The 19,488-nt window shown below is 34.5% G+C and overlaps 1 protein-coding gene across 1 annotated transcript in view; it reads left to right on the plus strand.

Moving 5' to 3' along the window:
• The window catches only part of CTNNA1 (catenin alpha 1), a 158,522-nt gene that overhangs the window by 49,447 nt on the left and 89,587 nt on the right, over nucleotides 1-19,488 (plus strand). The window contains exons 6-7 of the mRNA XM_001368265.5: nucleotides 2,362-2,631; nucleotides 9,401-9,604. Of these exons, the coding sequence (XP_001368302.1) occupies nucleotides 2,362-2,631; nucleotides 9,401-9,604 (474 nt within the window). The remainder of the gene's footprint in view (nucleotides 1-2,361; nucleotides 2,632-9,400; nucleotides 9,605-19,488) is intronic.

The raw sequence follows: 19,488 nt of genomic DNA on the forward strand, positions 1-19,488 counted from the left end.
CATTGTTAACTTGTAGCATTTCACATGTGAAAACTAGTTTTGTACTACTAATCATATACCATGGAACAGTGATTTAGTGAGGTTCCACTTAATTAGTTGATGGTCTGTGCGCTTTTAGCTTGAGTTCTTTAATATTCTTCACTTTAAAAAATCATAAATATGGTTTCTTTTTGCTGAATATGGTTCATCTCCAGAAGAAATTTCATTTCAGTTATATGATAAACCAATGCATTGTCCCAACTAGTGGAATTCTCATTTAATTCTTTGTTATGTGTGAGGTTTTTTTTTTTTTTTGCTTAATGCTTTTAATGTCATGACTCATGAATGGGTGGGAGAAATGTCAATTACATGGTAAAAGTAAGATTTGGTGGATGATCTTACTATTGTAAAATAAAGTCTGGTCTTTTTGAGTGAATTATCAAGTCTTGATATTGTTAAAGGAAAAAATAACTAGAATATTTCTATTTTGCATTTTTGTGAAATTATATTATTATGAGTCACTTTAGGGAAATTGAAATGGCCAGATATCTTACAGTTGTTTGAGAAATTGAGTATAAAATATTATATGTTACCTAGAGTGAACTACTTTGCACCAGGAAAAAATTCGGCATTTTGTCCTGTACTAGAAAATGTGGTGGCAAACTTCCCAGAAGATTCTTTAATAGTGTAAGCATTTAAAAAACATACAAAATGCATTCAATTACTTAAGGTCCAGCCATAACCATTTGTAGTTGTTTTTGTCTTCAGATGATTACCAAATTCTATAAATCTATAGGGATTTTTTAAAAGCCATGGCTTACTGTTAAATATATAAGCTGTATATTTTGCTGTAGGGCATTGAAATGTTATAAGCCATTAAGTGCAAATTAAAATTATGAATGAGTAAGATATTTGTGAGAGAAGTAATAAATCCTTACAATGGATAAGCTAAAAGATACCCAAAAACTCTTGAAAGAGGAAACCAAGTTTGTGTGAAGACTTTCAAAAAAAGGATCTTCTTGAGGGATACCAACCATTAATTAGTAAGATCAGATTTATAATTGAGTAATTGGACTTGACTTTGCAAAATGAGATCATTTACATGTGTAGAGGTTATGGTAAAGGTCTAAATTTATACCCTCAGATTTAATTTAGTTTATGTTGGTAATATGTTTGAATCCTAGACCTCACCTCCCATCTGTATCTTGTTTCATCTGTGAATTACTCTTCTTAGTAAAGGCCATATTTGTTACACACTTCAGTAAGAAACTAGTGAAATAGATCATAGAAAAATCTTTGACATGATTTTTCTGCTTCAATATTTAACTCAATAATATTTGATACAAAGGAAATGGCCAAAATAATAATTGAAATTCATCCTCTGAATTTAACATTGAGTTCAGCACATCTTAGTTCCTAGAATTGAAAAATCTCAAGTAATTCAAATTTCATGCTCTTGGGTAGAGAGAATAAAGCAATCTCAGAGATCATCTTGTTTAGTCCTCTACAACCACAGCTCTACAAACAATTAGTCAGTAAACATTATTAAATGCATAATATGTGCCAGGTATTATACTAAGCAGTCAGGAAGCAAAGAAAGACTAGTCTGTGACTTCAAGTAGCTCACAGTCATAAAGTGAAGCTCAGGAAGAGGGCAAGGAGGTGGTGAAGTCCAGTAGTGTAGCCAGGTTGGGAATGATGAGGCATATGCCCAGGGCCCTGCCTTTGCTAGGAGTAAGAGAGAAATTAGGTGTTATCTAGTTGTTTTCTTTTTTTGAACTCCTAGAATACCCCATATACTCTTTCATGCAATTGTTTATCTTTTTATCTACTTTCAGTTAGATTATAAAATGCCCAAGTGTAGGGATTTACAGTATCTTTAACTTATTGCATTTTTAGCACTTGGACATATTCTCTGCACATTGCAGTCACTTAGTACTGTGTGTCTCAGTGGAAGGACAGTAATTTCAAATCATTTAAACTCTTGACCATAATCATAGAATATGTGTAAATGAAGAAAAACAAGTCAACTTGACTTTAGCTATAACCAGAGTGTGGTGCTAACAGTTTTTCTTTACAATGGGAAATAGAATTTTGAAAAGGACCAAAGTCTGTAAAGTTTCAGTTGTGCCTGTTTAGTGACCATTCTTTTTGTTTTTGCTTAAATTGTGGAATAAAAGTGGATTCTCAATGTGACTTATTGATTTAGTCCACTTGCCTAATTACTTCATCTTTAAGCATAGATCACAACTAATACTGTAATTTATACCAAATTATCAGAAAATTATTTTACAAAGTATGAGTTCTTAAGAACTTATGAACAATATTGTGTACAAATAGATAATGAATAATTGTCCATTTAAAAAATGTTCACTCTTGTAGGAACTGAAAGATGTGGGCCATCGGGATCAAATGGCTGCAGCCAGAGGAATACTACAGAAGAACATTCCAATCCTGTATACAGCTGCCCAGGCCTGCCTTCAGCACCCTGATGTAGCTGCTTACAAAGCCAACAGGGACTTGATATATAAGCAGTTGCAACAAGCTGTTACTGGGATCTCCAATGCAGCCCAGGCCACAACTTCTGATGAAACTTCCCAGCAGCAGGGTGGAGGAGGAGGAGAACTGGCATATGCACTCAATAACTTTGATGTAAGTTATAATAGGAAAAGGGAAATTAAGACTGCTACTGCTGCTGCTGAAAAAAAGCTTTCTTTTCAAAAGGAGGATGTGAGAAGGCATCCTTGGGTCTTATGTTAGAGATATTAATTTTTTTAATTAAAATTTTTAATTAATTTAGAGTATTTTTTCATGGTTACATGATTAATGTGGTCCCCTCCTCCCCCCAGTAGCCAATGTCCAACTCCACTGGGTTTTACATGTGTCATTGATCAAGACCTATTTCCGTATTTATTGATATTCCATTAGGGTGATCGTTTAGAGTCTATATCCCTAATGATATCCCCATCAACCCATGCGATCAAGCAGTTGTTTTTCTTCGGTGTTTCTATTCCCACAGTTCTTCCTCTGAATGCGAATAGTATTCTTTCTCATAAGTCCCTCAGAAATGTCTTGGATCATTGCATTGCTGCTAGTAGAGAAGTCCATTACATTCAGTTGTTCCACAGTGTATCAGTTTCTGTGTATAATGTTCTCCTGGTTCTGATTCTTTTACTCTGCATCAGTTCCTGGAGGTTGTTCTAGTTTACATGGAATTCCTCCAGTTCATTATTCCTTTGAGCATAATAGTATTTGTTGGAGATATTCATGATTATATTTGTAATCTTAAACAGAAAGAGTTATGAAAATCAATTTACTTGATCCTGCCTCTCCTGCTAAATCAAAGATCTTTATTTTTGAAAAATTTTTTATGATTTAAAGTTGATTCCATTTATGTAAGTTCTTATTTTTTGTGAGGTTAGCTCATATTTAGGAGAATTAGATGGGTTATTTATAAATTAATCTGCCAAGAAATATTTATCCTCTTGCAGACAAGATTAGGCTATCATATTATCAGATATTTAATCAAATAGGAACAGATATCGGGAGTCAAAATACTCTTGTGCTTCAAAGAAGTATCCTTTTTTTGATGATGCTTCAAATTCCTTGTGGTAGGACACTTTAATAGGTAGTTTTAGAGGTACATTTCATTTTTGTGTTCCTTTCTTATCATCTCTTGAAGCAATAGATGGGTTTAAAAAAATTCCATTACTACTTTCCCATTGTATACCTAAGCACTTGAGCATTGGTGCATAATTACTCTTATTTCTTTAGCACCTTGAGGTTTTCACAGCACTTTGCTGACAGTGACCTTGAGAGATAAATTGCGCATGTGAGGAACTTGAGGTTCAGAGATTGCACAAGATAAATATCAAAAGCCAGAGTCAAATCAAATTTCCCAACTCTTTCTGCCTAGTTTTGTTTAGCCATTAACTGGCCTTTAAGCTATAGGACCTTGTGGTGGTCATTTTATTTCTTGGGTCTTGTTTTTCTTATTAGTTTTTTCTGGGAATCAGACAGATTCTGTCCAAGTTCTCTTCCAATTCAATTCAGTACTCATGTCCAAAGAGTGGGTAGAGTTTTTATTTTTCATTGGCATTCTTTTCTTTCCTGTAGCATGGATTTTCTTCTACCCCTTCATTTTTTTTCCCAAATCCCTTCTCAGACTTTGAGAGGAGGAAATGGGTTTTTTCTATTTTGCATGACTGCATTAATACTTTGGACATTAATAGTTCACTGTAAGCCTGAAATATCAAATTTTGGAAACCTTGAATTATTACAAGAAGACTTCAAATATTAAATAATGTTAATCATTGGAAACTGGTGTGACAAATTCTATAAGTCAGGAGCCAATATTGTCAGCATCTAATAAGATCAAAGCATCGTTGAAATTGGATATGGAAGAAATCTTAGGAACCATCTACCCCAGTTCCCTTCTTTTTTACAGGAGGAACCTAAAACCCAGAGAAAGAGTGGTTAAGCTACTTGACTAGCCATAGAAGTACTACATGGCAGAAAAAGCATTTGAGCCCTGCTTCCCTGACTCCAGATCGTTTGTTCTTCCACTATACTAAATCCACTTACATTAAAATATATGGGTCTTTTGTGCAATAAAAATAGCCTCCTGACTCAAGTAAATAACACCCATCAACCAGTCCGCCACTACTCTGAGCCTCACCTTTCTCATCTATAAAGTAACAGTTGTAGTGATGATGATATCTAAAGTCCCTCTAGCCACTGGGCTATTGATTCTATCACTGCTTGAATTTCAGAGGCATATCACATTGACTGCCAGTTATAATATAGTTATATTTGGATTGATTCCATAAAACCTCATCTGTTAAAAAAAATGACCAGATAAATTGTGGAGTTAAAATAAAATTATAGTCTATCTGTTTAATTTCTAAGCTGTAGAATCTTTTGTCTAAAGAGAAGTGTTAAAGATGTCTATGCTGGAAAGTAGAAAAATGTCTTGAGCATCTTCTTTGACTAAAACAATTAAAGTTGTCTGGCATGATTTTTTTGTCGAGGGTCTTGGCCCTTTCAGTCAATAAAGAATTTAATAAAATATTTACAAAACCATATAAACATGTTTATATATGATTATATAAACATTATGGACAGGAAAGGTAATGCTTCTCTGGGGATATTAATAGATGCACTATACACGACTACCATCCATGACTAGATCTCAGGAAGTTATCGTCCACTCAATTGCCATTAATCTTACTCTGGATGATTAGGTCCTTAGGTTGTACTATATTTATTTTGAATAGGGCAAAGGAAATTTTGCTGCATGTGATTTATTATGGTAAATGAAACAGTAATGGTACTTCACTGGCCTGGCACGTTGGCAGGATTTATTCCCTGTTATTTTGAAGGGATTATGCTATTATGCTATCAGAGTATCATCATGGGGTAGAGGTGATCTTGGGTTCTTAAAGGCTATACCAGTGAACCATGAGCTCTTGGAGATAGTACCCTACTAGAAAGATTTTGAATATGATCTCAGGAAGACTAATTCTAATTTCTGTAGACTAACTTAGTTGAGGTAGAGAGAGACTAGATTCCTCATCTATAACTGATCAATTATTTGGTCTCTGCAACCTATAAAATATAACCACCCCCACCCGCATTCTATGTCTTTTATGTTTACAATAAGAATAAAATAGTGGTGGTGGAAAGAGGTGGATCTAGAGGCCTGTAGAAATCAGTTTTTTAGACTATCTATAAATGTTGAATTGGTACTCTAAATGTGAGAACCTTGACTACCAGAAAATGAAAATACTGTTAGAAGAGTTCTATCTTATCAATCTTGTCTGTAAACAAAACAATGTTTCATCTAAATGGAAAGACAGTTCACAGATATTTCTCGCAAAAAAATGATTTGGCAGAATTGTTTTCATCCTATTCAAAAAGAAACATAGTTTTATAGGATATTTGGTATTTTCTTATTGCCATGCTCATAAGTATTTGTAGAAAGACTGCTATGAAAATAATTTAGCAGTTAAAATCTTCCACATTAAATTAAATTTACATTAAATTATATTTACATCCACTTTGATACTTGGCAACTTCATTAAGGAAGTGAGAATAGATGACAAAAAGAATGTGAGAGGACTAATGCTTAGGTCAGCACTCCCAAAATTTCATGTCTTCACATCATGAAGAAAAAGAATCATTAGATGCTGGAAATGACAAGCATTGTATAACTTCAAAAAATAAAGTTGATTATACAGACTTGTTTTGATATGAGAGTCATTCTCAAATTGTTTCTGTATACAGACACACCACTAATTTATTTAAGGAAACATCAGAATTGGTAAGCAGGTAAAATGTAAAATAATGAGAAAAAGATGGCATGCAATTGTAATATCTTAATTGTGAACTGTTTTTGAACATATAGTTCAGATTGAAAAATGGGTAACATAAAACAGAACAGAAATGACATCAACACTTCAATACTTTTATACAAAAATTTTAACTAACGAAAATTAAAAGCTCCTTGGGAAATACTTGATTGGATTTGTCAAGTAGAGAGAGATAATGGCTAAAGGCAACATTGGTTTAGAGTATAAAGAAATTATAAAATCTTATGAATGAAGATGATGGATGATTTTGAACAATATTGCTTTATAAAGAAGAGGGAATCAGTAAAGGGTAAAAACCAGTGTAAAGAGTGTGGTAAGAGATACAAATTAGCAAAGTAATCTCAGTGGGGCATTAAAGTTTAAATTTAAATATGGCAGCAAACAGGAAAAAAATGGAAAAGATCTGCAAAAAAATTGTAAGAAACTTTTTTTCCCCACTAGACTCTAAAATTAAAGTCTTGATAGGCTTATAGAAGGGGTACAAATGGCACTGTGTAGAATGAGAGATGGAGAAAGCAGCCATGTTAGACCAAGTGTACATAGATAGACCAGTCTTGCAAGGACAATGTCTATGCCACAATTGACTGAAGAATGTGGAAAACATAAGACCATGCTTATTGTTTGTTGGTATGAAAAGGAATTTGATACTAGTAAGAGCAATTTCTATCTTAAACCACTCTTTCCACAACATGCCTTGCTATCAATATGCATATATTGTACAAACAGCCTAGATGGATAATGAATTTGTCTCATAATTAAACAGGAGGAGGAGAAAGTTAAATTGCCTTCAGAATATTACAAAGTTCTTTTAATAAGTTGAACTTTCTCCAGGAAAAAAAAAAGATTCATCTTTTCAAAACTGGTGTTCTCTTGGTGGAATAGTATGGCTGTGTGATATGAAATATAAGATTTTCAGTTGAAAATGAATACTGCACAGAGGGCAGTGGAGAGATGTGGGATGTAATATATAACCAATGAGGAATTTCAAAGAACAAGAACAAACAATGTCAATGAACTACTAAATAATAGGACTAGTTACATGATGAGGTTTTACAGGGAAGATAGTCTGAGTCTTCTACAAGTTTCCTCACCTTGTTAGTTGGTCCCCTGTGACAAATTTAGAGGAGTGCACAACTAGGTTGTAATTTGCAATAATAAACTCAAAGGTCCTTCTGGAATAGTATGTTGTCAATTAGTAATCAAGCATTTACTTAGTGCTTACTGTGTGCCAGGCACTGGGCAATGTCTAAGGGTACAAAGAATTTTCAAGCCGATAAAAAAAATGGTGTTTTTTTTTAATAACAATCTTTTGGGGAGCAGAGCCAAGATAGTGGCTTAGTAGCAACAATGGCTGAAACTGCTCTTATAATTCTTCCAAATTAATCTTTAAAAAGCTCCTCAAAATGACAGGAGTCAAAAACTAAAAATAAAAAACCCCATACCTTCTGTCTTGGAATGAATTCTAACAATCATTTCTAAGGCAGAAGAGCAGTAAGGGCTAGGCAGTTGGGATTAAGTGATTTGCCCAGGGTCACATAGCTAGGAAGTATTTTGTGGTCAGCTTTGAACCCAGGACTTTGCAACTCTAGGCCTGGCTTGCTATCCACTGAACCACCTAGCTGCTCTAAAGCAGATCAGCTTCTTAAAGAGGAGACAACATGTAAAAACAGTTTTTTCTCCTTCCCTCCCTCCCTTCCTTCCTTCTTTCCTTTCTCACTTCCCTTCTTAGAATCAATATTGTATATTGGTTCCAAGGCAGAAATCTCTCTAGGCCTGGTTCTCAATTCACTGAGCTACTTAACTGCTCCTAGAAGATGAATCTCTTATGTAAAGAACCAAAGAAGTGCTTTGATTCTTTTGAAAAGGAATTCAGGATCATAGATTTAGCCAGTAAAGTGCTTTAAGAGATCATTTAGATCTCTTGTTTAGACTTGTTTTTTACCTTTCTTTTTTATCCTATCTCTTAGTATAGTATAGAGTATAAATGCTCATCAATTGATTTTACAGGTAAGAAAACTGAGGTCAATAAAGGTTAAGTGACTTCCTAAGGTGTGATGTATTTATTATCAGAGCTTTGATTTGAACCCAGCTCCTCCAAATTTCTCTAGAGCATGCTGTTGGTTGATTTTTATTTAAATCTGTGGATTGACTAATAGACCCCTGTGACTGAGACCAGTGATCACTTGGTATGGTAGGCATGAATTTCATTGTGCCATACTCTTCTTGCCCTTGAAGTTCTTAAAAATAAAATTATATAGAACTAGAGAATATATTAGGAGTATATACATATGAAATTGCTGGAGTCTGGAAGAAATAAAAAGTTAAAAAGGAAGGAGGTAGGAAATTTGTGGGCTTGGTTGATCTGCTAAGGTCTTATAGAGGTAGGACTTGCTCTTTGATGTTTTAAAACATTTATTATATTTGAAATTTAGCAACAGTTTCAAAACTTTCTGTTGGATAGTTCAACAATAGTTTAAACGTGAATATAAATGGATTTTATTCTGAACTACCCTTTTGAGTCAGTGACATTTGGGGGATGATCATTTGAGAAACATAGTCAACAAAGAAGCATTTCACACAGCAAATTTGCTACATTTAATCTACACCATAGCATTTTTACAGGTTCAAGAAAAAAACCAACTCATTTTCCTTGTTTGCTCAGGTTGAGGTAATTAGATTTGACAACTTTAATAGTTAACATTGTACAGACAGACTTGTCGGTACCCAAGAGTTCAGTAGTTTGAATTTGATTTAAGCTGACGTGTTCACATCTGTTTTTTTCTATAACATGTTTTGTTGAGACCAAATTTTGCAAAGTTGTTGGTTTGCAGTATTTAGAAAAAATGAACTGCCAGTAGAACTATAGCTCATCATTATGTGGGATTAGCCATGGAAATGTTACCTTCAGTCTGTCATGAAATAAAAAATTTTCCATATGTTTGAATGGTATGCTTATTGAGTTGTGGTAAGAGTTTTCCACATTTTATCTTACAAAAATCAATGTCATGGGATAGATATTGTTAATGGATAATAATATTTTCTTTTTCCAGAAACAAATAATTGTTGACCCTTTGAGCTTCAGTGAGGAGAGGTTCAGGCCTTCTCTGGAGGAGCGCCTGGAGAGTATCATCAGTGGAGCAGCCCTAATGGCAGACTCATCTTGTACTCGTGATGATCGGCGGGAACGGATTGTTGCAGAGTGCAATGCAGTTCGGCAGGCCTTACAGGATCTACTTTCTGAATACATGGGGAATGTAAGTATAAGGCTTTCAGTTTTTATGGATTTCAACACTTTTAAAAAATCCCTTTTATTAATCAAATTGACGACGACAGAATATCAGGTGATTCATGGATTTAACATTTTTTTCTTGCCTAAAATTGTTTCATTATTTAGGCTGGTAACTTCAGGTGTTATTAGCATAATTGCAAAATACAAATACTTTCCTTAGAGTTATATTTTTTCATCATATTTCTTAACATTTGAGAAGGTGCCACTTTTAATAATAAAATGAGTTTTAGATATAATTGTGTGAGAATTTGCATGCCATACAGATTTCTGTCTCTTCATAATTGTCATTTTGAAATTGCTTTTCAACCAGATGGACAAAAATTAGAAAAGGGCATTGATTCAATCATTTCTCTAATAGAAAATTATTAGACTGGATTTAGAATATTTTTAAACTTAGAATTCTACTACATAGAGCTTGTGGTCTTTTTGCTTAAGAGAATATTCAGCCTTATTTATTTTGGTCATTTATCCTCTTCATTCATTCATTCATTCATTCATTCATTCATTTATCCATCCTTACCATCTGTCTTAACATCAATAATGTGTATTAGTTCTAAGGCAGAAGAGTGGGAGGGCTAGGCAATGGAGATTAAGTGACTTGCCTAGACCCTAGGCAAGGTAATGGCTTGAGTCCAGCTTTGAACCCAGGGTTTCCCATCTCTGAACCTGGCTCTCAATCCACTGAACCACCTAGCTGCCCCCCCCCCCCTTTTTTTTTTAAAGCATCTGAACCCTCATTATCAAAATATTGTAGCATCAAGTAATCAGTTAACATTTATTAAGTGCCATCTATGTGCTATGCACAGGAGATGGAAAGGAAGGAGCTCACAGTACAAACAAGATACAGGGAGGATAAATTGTTGGATAGTCTCTGAAAGGAGAAATGGGAACAGCTTCATGCAGAAGGCAGGACTTTAGCTGAGACCTCATGGAAACCAGGAAGTGGAGATAAGATAGGAAAATGTTCCATGCATGAGGTAATCCACCAAATATGCAGCCAGGAATTGAAGACCAGTGTTACTGGGTAACATGGTACTTGGAGGGGAGTAAGGTCTAAGAAGGTAGGCATGGGCCAGATCATGAAGGGCTTTAAAAGCCAAAAGAGGATTCTGTATTTGATCTGGACATAATAAGGAATCACTGGAGTTTATTGAATTGGGGGAGGAGAGGGACATATGATATGATCAGACTTGGGAAGATTAATTTGCCAGTTGTATGGATGATTAGATGAGGGTTGGGGCAGAGAAATAAAAGGCTTTTGTTATAGGCCAGGTGAGAGATCATGGAGGCCTGCATCAGAGTGGTAGTACTGTCAGAGAAGTGAAGGTAGTTTATGGGAGAGATTTTATCAATGTAGAAATGACAACCAATTCAAGATATCTGAAAAGCATTTGGATGTGAGAAGACTGACTGTTGGTTAAGGCTGGACAGGTAGATCTGAGATTCATCTTTGTAGAGATAATAATTGAAACTATGGGAGCTGATGACCATCAGGTCAAATGGTATTGAGCAGTGATGGCGAACATATGGAATGGGTGCCAAAGATGATGGCACGCAGAGTGTTCTGTGACCACAAAGCCTTTCTTTCCTAGAAAAGCAGAGGGTGGTGAAACTGTTCCTCTCCCCCTCTCCACCACGCCTGATGACATTTTTTCACATCCTCCAACCCCCTACCCCCCGCCCCACCCCCACCCCCCACCCAGCAGCCCATTGGGAGCACACAGGGGGTAAGGTAGGTGGCTTACAGGCAGCAGATTTGGAGGGGAGCAGAGCACTTGGGCCACTCCCCTCCACCCAGCAGCCCAATAGGAGCTCTTCCTCCCCTGTGTGGGGTAAATTGGAGGTGGGGGGGGTGCTCATTCCATCTCTAAAAGGTTTGCCATCACTGGTATAAAGGAAAAGGGTCCAGGATATATCATGTAGAGGACCCCCTGGTGATCTGAATGAAGATTATCAAGGAAGAATGAAATGCTGCTATCAGACAGGTAAGGAGAACTAGGAGAAAGCAATGTCACAAAATACAAAAACATGCCAGTTCACTGGGATGAAGGATGGGGATTTGAGAAAAGGCCATTTAATGGTGAGGTCAAAAGCCAGACTACAAAAAGAAATGGAGGAAAGAAAGTGGTGTTATAGATCCCCTTCTGGGGGAGGTAAGCTCTAAAAGGGTTAGAGGACTGGTATTCACTATGCAGTATAGAAGGTGATTTTGTAAATTGGCATGGAAAATATACATAAAAACCTTTAAAATTCATCTCTCAGCCAAAAGAAGCTCTTTTCTTGGTTGCATTTACATTTAAAACGGTCAGATCCTCCTGATCTATGTCCTATTGGGCAACAGTTTATGCTATCAGGGGAAACTACCACTTCATCATTTTTAGGGATCATTTCATCTTTTCTGTTTTCTTTCTATTGTAAATAAAAATCTTTAAGCTTCAACTTAACATAGCATTTTTTTCCTTCTATGAATATTTGACTTCTTAAAGCCACCACAAATTAGTGACTCATCATTGTGGCCCCCAAATGGCCAGTAGGCAAAATAATCCAAAGTATTTTTCTAGAGGGTGTTAACATTGCAAAAAATCATGTTAATTATGGTGTGTTATGGGGCTGGTTCTGTTTTGACTGTATATTTGTGATGATGTCAAGTTAATGAATCCTGGAAACCACATTCTAGATAACACTAACTACTAGAATCAGTGTTTGTAATCCTAGTGAAAATTTTCAGTTTCTTTTAATTTCATTTTTTGAGGATTTTGTTTATATTTCACATCATTTGTGTTCTATATATGTAGAAACAGTAATCTGTGAACTATTCATAACTTTTAAAAAAAGAATCTAAAGAAATGCAATATGCATTAAGTATTTTTTAAATGCAAGAGTGAGCTTTTTGCACCTTCTGCTAATGCCCCTATTGACTTGCTTTGGTGTAAAGAATGAGGCAAGCAACTCTGTCCTGTGGAAAAATACATCTAGATGTAATGCTAATTAATGTTAAATCACAAATAAACAGTATTTTACATAGGGGGGAAATTGAATTAAAAAAGTGAATAAATTGTTTAAAATTGGTTTCTAAAGAAAGAATTTTAATTGCTAAATAATATATTCATATTCAACATTTTTTAAATTAAAATTCTTTTGGCCTTTCACTTTATTCTTTCCTTGCTTTCTGAGTCTTATTTGTTCAGTTGAACATGTCCAGTAAATGACATTGGTGGGTTAAGAATGTATATTCTACAGGTGAAATTGAATGTATCTCCTTGTTTCATTTGGTTCTACCACATTGTAAAATTAGTGAAGCATATTGAATTTTTGAAAGCCATTACCGTGTTGTGATTATAGCCAATCTACCTCAGAAAAATCAGATTAGAGGCTCAGTTAAATCAAGTCGAAAAAACAGTTGATAAGCCTTGGTGAAAGTGGGACACATTTTTAGCTTAGAAATTTCAGAATTGGCTAAGTTGAAGCATGAATTGTACTGGTGGTGTCTTAAATAGGGAATCAAAGGACAGTGATACATAAATGGATCAAAGGGATGTGCTAAATTTGAACTTGGGAGAGTAGTACAAACGCCTTTTCAATATGGATATGCTTAAAGAAAAGACAAAAAATTTCCTAAGCATAATGGGGTAATGAAGCAGCTCCAAGTGCACCATACTGAAGTAGTGCACTGATACTGAAGTAGCAATTAAATAACTTGTACTGCCTAAGTAAATTGTATGAAAGGTGAAAAACTATGTTATAAATCAGATGCCTGATGGTATAGCTAAAAAGAGCATTAAAGTATCTGAGTTTGAATCTGGGCTTTACTTACTATCAGTGTTCCTTAGGACAGACCACTTATTTTATGTTTTTAGGACTCAGTTTTCTTAGGTGCAGAAAGTGAAGGAATTTGCCTTAAAGAAGTCATAAGGGGGCAGCATTGTGGCTCAGTGGATTTAGAGCCAGGCCTAGAGATGGGAGGTCTTAGGTTCAAATTTGGCCTAAGACACTTCCTGGTTTTGTGACCCTGGGCAAGTCCCTTAATTCCCCATTGCCTGCCTTTACTGCTCTTCTGCCTTAGAACCAATACATAGTATTGATTCTGACAGAAGTTAAGAGTTAAAAAAAAAAAGGAGACTTAAGTTAGGAGTCTTGAATGGAAACTAGAATTTTGCTTTATATGTATAACTTTTGATCTTCATGTTTGACTAGTATTTTAGTTCTGTATTGGGCATAGAGGATTAGGTATTTATTTCATGGTCTTTAACTATATTTTTCTTTGGCAAAAAGGTTAGACTTGATTGTTTTAGAGTTAAAAGATATTCATCAACCAGAAACAGCCAGGGTCAACCTTTGTGAATGTACTAGCACATGCTGAGCTTCTAGTTAACCAAAAGACCAAATAGCCATTTGTTGTCAGTGTTTGACAATTTCCCTGGGAAATGAATGCGAAAATATATATGATACATTAAAACTATAGACAGTATGATCCAAACTTGAACTATCATGTGACATTTTATTAGGAAGGCTTCATTTCAATTTTTGGGTTGCTAGTATTATTCCATTCTGAAAGCAAATAAATTTAGACCAGATGAAAATGCTTTAGATATTTTTTTTTTTTTTGGTTCAGTGTTGTCACATTGTGTGGAAAAAGAGCAAGGAAATGAATGGATCCCTTGCCCTGGACTATTTCATGGTGCACAGGTATTACAGAAATTATAAATAATTGGCTATTTTCTATACCATATGAGGGGCTGTAGAATTTATTGTAGAATTAGGTGTAAATTTAAACTCCATTAAAATCTGGGGGTGTCCTCTTAATACATTTCAGTCAGCTTCTTTGAATAGACAGGTATATTTTCAGGTGCTTTTATAAGAGTTCCTAGAGAACGGAGGCCATATATTTACAGCTGGGAATATCTGAATATTAATTTTGCATTAAATGAAATATTCAAATGAATTCAGTATTAACTTTTTACCTTTGTAATATGAGTACTTTTTGTCAATGAAGATAAGACATTTTTATGGTCTAAGTATGTAGTATCAAACTCAAATGTAAATGGGGGGCTATGTGTTTGACACATGGTCAAACTCATGCTCAAACTCTTAATGATTCAGTCAACAATTTAACTTCAAAACAAGTAGGTTTCAGAAATATTTTGTGCAATGTGGCTTGACAGTTATAAATGCTAATATTTAAAGGGAAAGTTCATGACCTTTTATGATCATCAAATGCCTTGTTCACATATTAATTAGAATGGTACATGCTTAATGAAGCAGCAGTAAAGTTGTCTTTTGAAGGCAATATGATGGATCAGAGCTTAGAAGCATGATCAATATGTTGGCCTACAGATGAGCAGGTTTTAGTATGCCAGAATTGATTTTAGATTATTTCACTATTAGTTGTTATGCTCTTAACCCCTTAGAGAAACATAGGAGCTAGAAACTCCCAGGTTTTTTTCTTTAAACACAAAAATTTTAAACCTTTTGGCTTCTCCAGTTCTTCCAGTTGTACTTGTAAAAAAGGTCTCAGATCATTAAACTTTATATTAATTTCTGATGTATTATCAATTCTACTAATAAGGTTTTCATTATAGGAAAAACTCCAAAGGCAGTTTCAAAACTAAGGCAACTTTTGTAAGACTCAATTCCCTTTATTGTTACTTTAAGTTACTACCAAAATTATTTTGGGTATTGGCATGGAAATAGTAATGTAACATTTGCAATACCAAGTTTTTTGAAGTTACAAGGTAATTTTTAACTCGTTAAGATTATTCTTTCTAGGCAAATGATTTTTAGTTCACTGTGACTGACAGTACTTTGGACCATTTAATCAGGTGTTTACCGAGATTTTATGCCTTCTGTTTTAAATGTGGCTGAAAACAGAATGGATTTTGTGTATGTTCAAAACCATAGTAACTTCTATATTGATATTTGAATGAAACCTAGATTTCCTTTGTCTTAGAAGTTCATAATTGGTAGTTGATAGTAGTGTGAAGCTGGAAATTTATTAGTCTTAATTTGTATCTCCCAAACAGTGGTTAGATATAATTAGACACTTAACATAGGGTAGTTTTAAATTTGAATAAGTTCTATTTTTATTTTTTAAACTACTCCTTACATTTTCTTACTTTTCATTTCATCTGTTAACTTTGGTACCTTTAAAAAGGTTTTAGAGTTGAAATGTTTCTTCTAGTCAGTAAGCCAAGCACTCTCTCATGTTGAATGTTGAATATTGGATGTCAGAACTACCTGAACCTTTCCAAGGTTCCATTCTCTAACTAGAGCAAAATATTTCTTTCTTCCTTAGATGCTCTTCAGTCTTGTTTTCATGAAAGTTGTAACTCTCTAGCAGCTCTCCTAGGCATAAAACAGATTTTGTGAGGAGATCCATGAAATAGTTCCCCCTATGAGTCAAACAAATTTTATTCAAGTTTCTGGTCATTTAATTTTAAATAAGTTGCCTGTGATACCAGGCTTCAAATTTTTTTTTTGTCAAGATCAGCAAGCCTGCAAAATTGGCTATTTTTATAGATCCAGCTCTCCAAAACAGGCTAGTATTTACATGTGAATTCAGGTTCTTTTGTCATAATGGTTTGCTTTAGGAGTAAATTGAAAGATCTTCTCTTCTTTATTTTTTTGAACCTAAAAGGTTTGGGCAAAATGTTTTAGATATAAAGCTGTTGTTGTTGTTGTGTGTGTTTTTAACCTTTGTCATCTGTCTTAAAATCAATACTAAGTATTGGTTCCAAGGCAGAAGAGTACTAAGGGCTGGGTAATTAGGAAGTATCTGAAACAAATTTGAACCCAGAACCTCTTGTCTCTGGTCCTGGTTCTCTATCCACTGAGACACCTAGCTGCCCCTACTCAATAGTGTGCCACAATTTTTTCTGTTTAGTTTTTTTCTCATTGCTTATATAGCCAAAGTGTTATAATTTAGCGTCAGGTTTAGCTTAAAAATCCCTGTGTAGATTAACTTCTAGTTACCTTTGCGACTACTTGTTAATTATTCTCAAATTTAACTTTGTAGGGTAGTTATCTGGGGAAATCCCTTGCCTTCCCCTAGCTGAAGATGCATAGATTTGATCTGTAAGGCAGAAGCATAAAATTCATCTCTTTTCTTGTTTCCACCCCTATCTTTTTTTTCCTAATAATATTTTATTTGATCATTTCCAAGCATTATTCATCATTTTCTTTTCCTCCCCCCCATAGCCGACGTGTGATTCCACTCACCCCTACCCATCTTAATCTGTTTAATTAAATAATTTAATATGTTCAAAATGCAAGTGAACTGAAATAATTGGAAGTCAAGCCACAAATATTTGAGTAATAATGTCAGTTCATCTACAGTTTTGAAAACAAATGCATATAAACAGATATAGTTGACTGTAGGACTGCCGGGAAGCTGAACACATACTTCCTTGAGTGTCTGTGTAAAGCTAAATGCACTGGGGAGAAAAAAATCATTGTTCTGTTTCTTCAAAGTTCTGATTTGGTGTGATAAGATGCAGTTTTGCTCTATGAGACTAGCAAAATTCCGTGATTAAGGGAACTAATTGAATGCATTTGTTAAAAGTCTTTTCTCTCCAAAGGAATATTGCATTATTTTTTCAGAAAAAATTTTAAAATAGGTAAAACTAAGTTTCAATCTTAACTTCCAAGTTGATATCTAAGATTTCAGTAATTATACAGGTTTAGATCATTGTACATTGTTTAGATCACCTAGCCCCTATTATTACCTAGCTCTTACTGCTCTTCTTTGCCTTGGAACCAAAAGTTACCTTTTGTGTACTCAACTTGTCATTTTGCAAAGAGTTTTACAGTAATGTTTAAGTTCTGCAAGATTGTGTTACAAATTCACAGTTCTGTTGGGGACTTGCCTTCTTTGGCTTCCTGTTGTTTAGGATAGTTGCTGCTTGCCAGAATAAGGAATATTGCTTTGGAGGATCTCTATTGTCTAATCATCCCTAAGCTTAGTTGCCCATCCTTGATATTTTACAATGATTCACTTGCCATAGGAAGATAGATTTTTTTGGTTATAAACTTTTAAGAGACTTTTATCCCATTCCTGATTTTTGTTTTTCTAAAATACAAATTGTGCCTTGCATTCTTTAGTGGCCTGCACAGTTTAAGGAAATATTAGCAGGATTACTTCAGACGTCTGTACTTGCACAACTCCAGAACATTGTACTAGGCTCATTTTGGGGTATGGCAGGAAATTAGAGAATATAAGTTTAGTATTATAAATAAGCATACATATGAATTAACTTGAGGATAATTATAAGCCAAGATGTTCATGGGTATAAAATTTCTAAATAATAACATTTAATACTTACCAGTTCATTGGACATAAAGTCAAGGAAAAGAGTGTGCAAAGACTGTAAGATCTAGAGAAGTATTGGAGAAAGGCAAAGCATTTGGTAATAAAGCTTGAAAATTTTTTCTGTATATCTTGGCAATTTGCAAAACAGGAAAGGGAGAAAGTGATATGAAGGGAAAGGATTTAATAAGTAGCATGTACTGGACAACAAGCAGATTTGGTTTTGTATAATGGAAGGCAAATCTTAATCATTATATAAAGTGGATCCCTAAACATGAACTAACTTCTTAATCCTCTTCCTTCCAGCTTCCCAATTTGTAATTGCCTTGAGTTACTGAGCAAGAGGCCTACAACCTATATGCCTATAAGCATAAAGAGTCTCATAATAATTTGCTCTGCAGATTTGTGTTTTTATTGTCTTATTTAAAATCTTGAAATGATGAGATTGGCAGCTTTCTAAGGATAGGTTTAGCCTTTTGGTTTATTTCCTTATGATTAAGAAAATGAATTTTAAAGCAAAAATGAATGAAAATCTGCTCTCTATCTAGCCTCTAGACAGAGACACATTAAGACTAATGACTGCCAAAAGGAAATGTCAGATCTAAGCAATTCAACTTTCTCTGGCAGCTTAATATCCGGTAAATCAACAGTTTTTTGGGTATGTGTGTTTAAAGTGGGTAGAAGAAAGAATATTTAAAATTCTCCATATCATTGACAGATATATCTTTTCTTTTTAAATTAAAAATTCTTATCTTCTGTCTTAAAATCAATACTGTTCCAATGCAAAAAAGTAGTAAGGGCTAGGCAATTGGAGATTGAGTGACTTGCCTAGGGTCACACAGCTAGGAAGAGTCTGAAGCCATATTTGAACCCAGGCCTTCCATCTTTTAACCTTGATTCTCAATCTGCTAAGCTATCTAGCTGCCCTTGACAAATAAATCTTAATTTGACCTGGAACAATTTTTTATACCTTTAAAATATATAATGGGAATGAAGTCAAAAGAGAGGACTTTATTTGTAGTAATTCTTAACTATATTTTATTTCTAGTGATTGCATATGTTAGTAGTGAAATATTTTTAAAGTGTTTTGCAGATGTTTGGGACTCCTCCCTCTAAAAAAGATTTTGTCATACTTGTTTATAATATCAGAAGGATTTGATTGTCTTGTAGCTCGGTTTTCAAACATGTGGTTCAGCTAGATTAAAATTTTATTGAGAAATATTTAACAAAATAAATAAAAATGTAATAAAATATAGGTAACATTTTAAAAATTAAGTCAAGGGTCTTTATGCATGGATTAGTGATTCCTGTTTCTATTTGAATTTGACACATCTGCTGTATCTTGGTATATATTGTTCACAAATAAGAATAATTCAGAAGTCTCATTGGTTTTTTTTCTTACCTTCTGTTTTTGAACTAATACTAGCATTGGTTCTAAGAGGAATGGTAAAGGGTAGATAGTTGGGGTTATGATATGTTACACAGCTAGAAAGTACCCAGGGCTACATTTGAAGCCAGGGCTTCTTGTATTCAAGACTGGTTCTATT

This window comes from Monodelphis domestica, chromosome 1 (assembly GCF_027887165.1).
Source record: "Monodelphis domestica isolate mMonDom1 chromosome 1, mMonDom1.pri, whole genome shotgun sequence".
In the NCBI taxonomy this organism is placed as follows: domain Eukaryota; kingdom Metazoa; phylum Chordata; class Mammalia; order Didelphimorphia; family Didelphidae; genus Monodelphis; species Monodelphis domestica.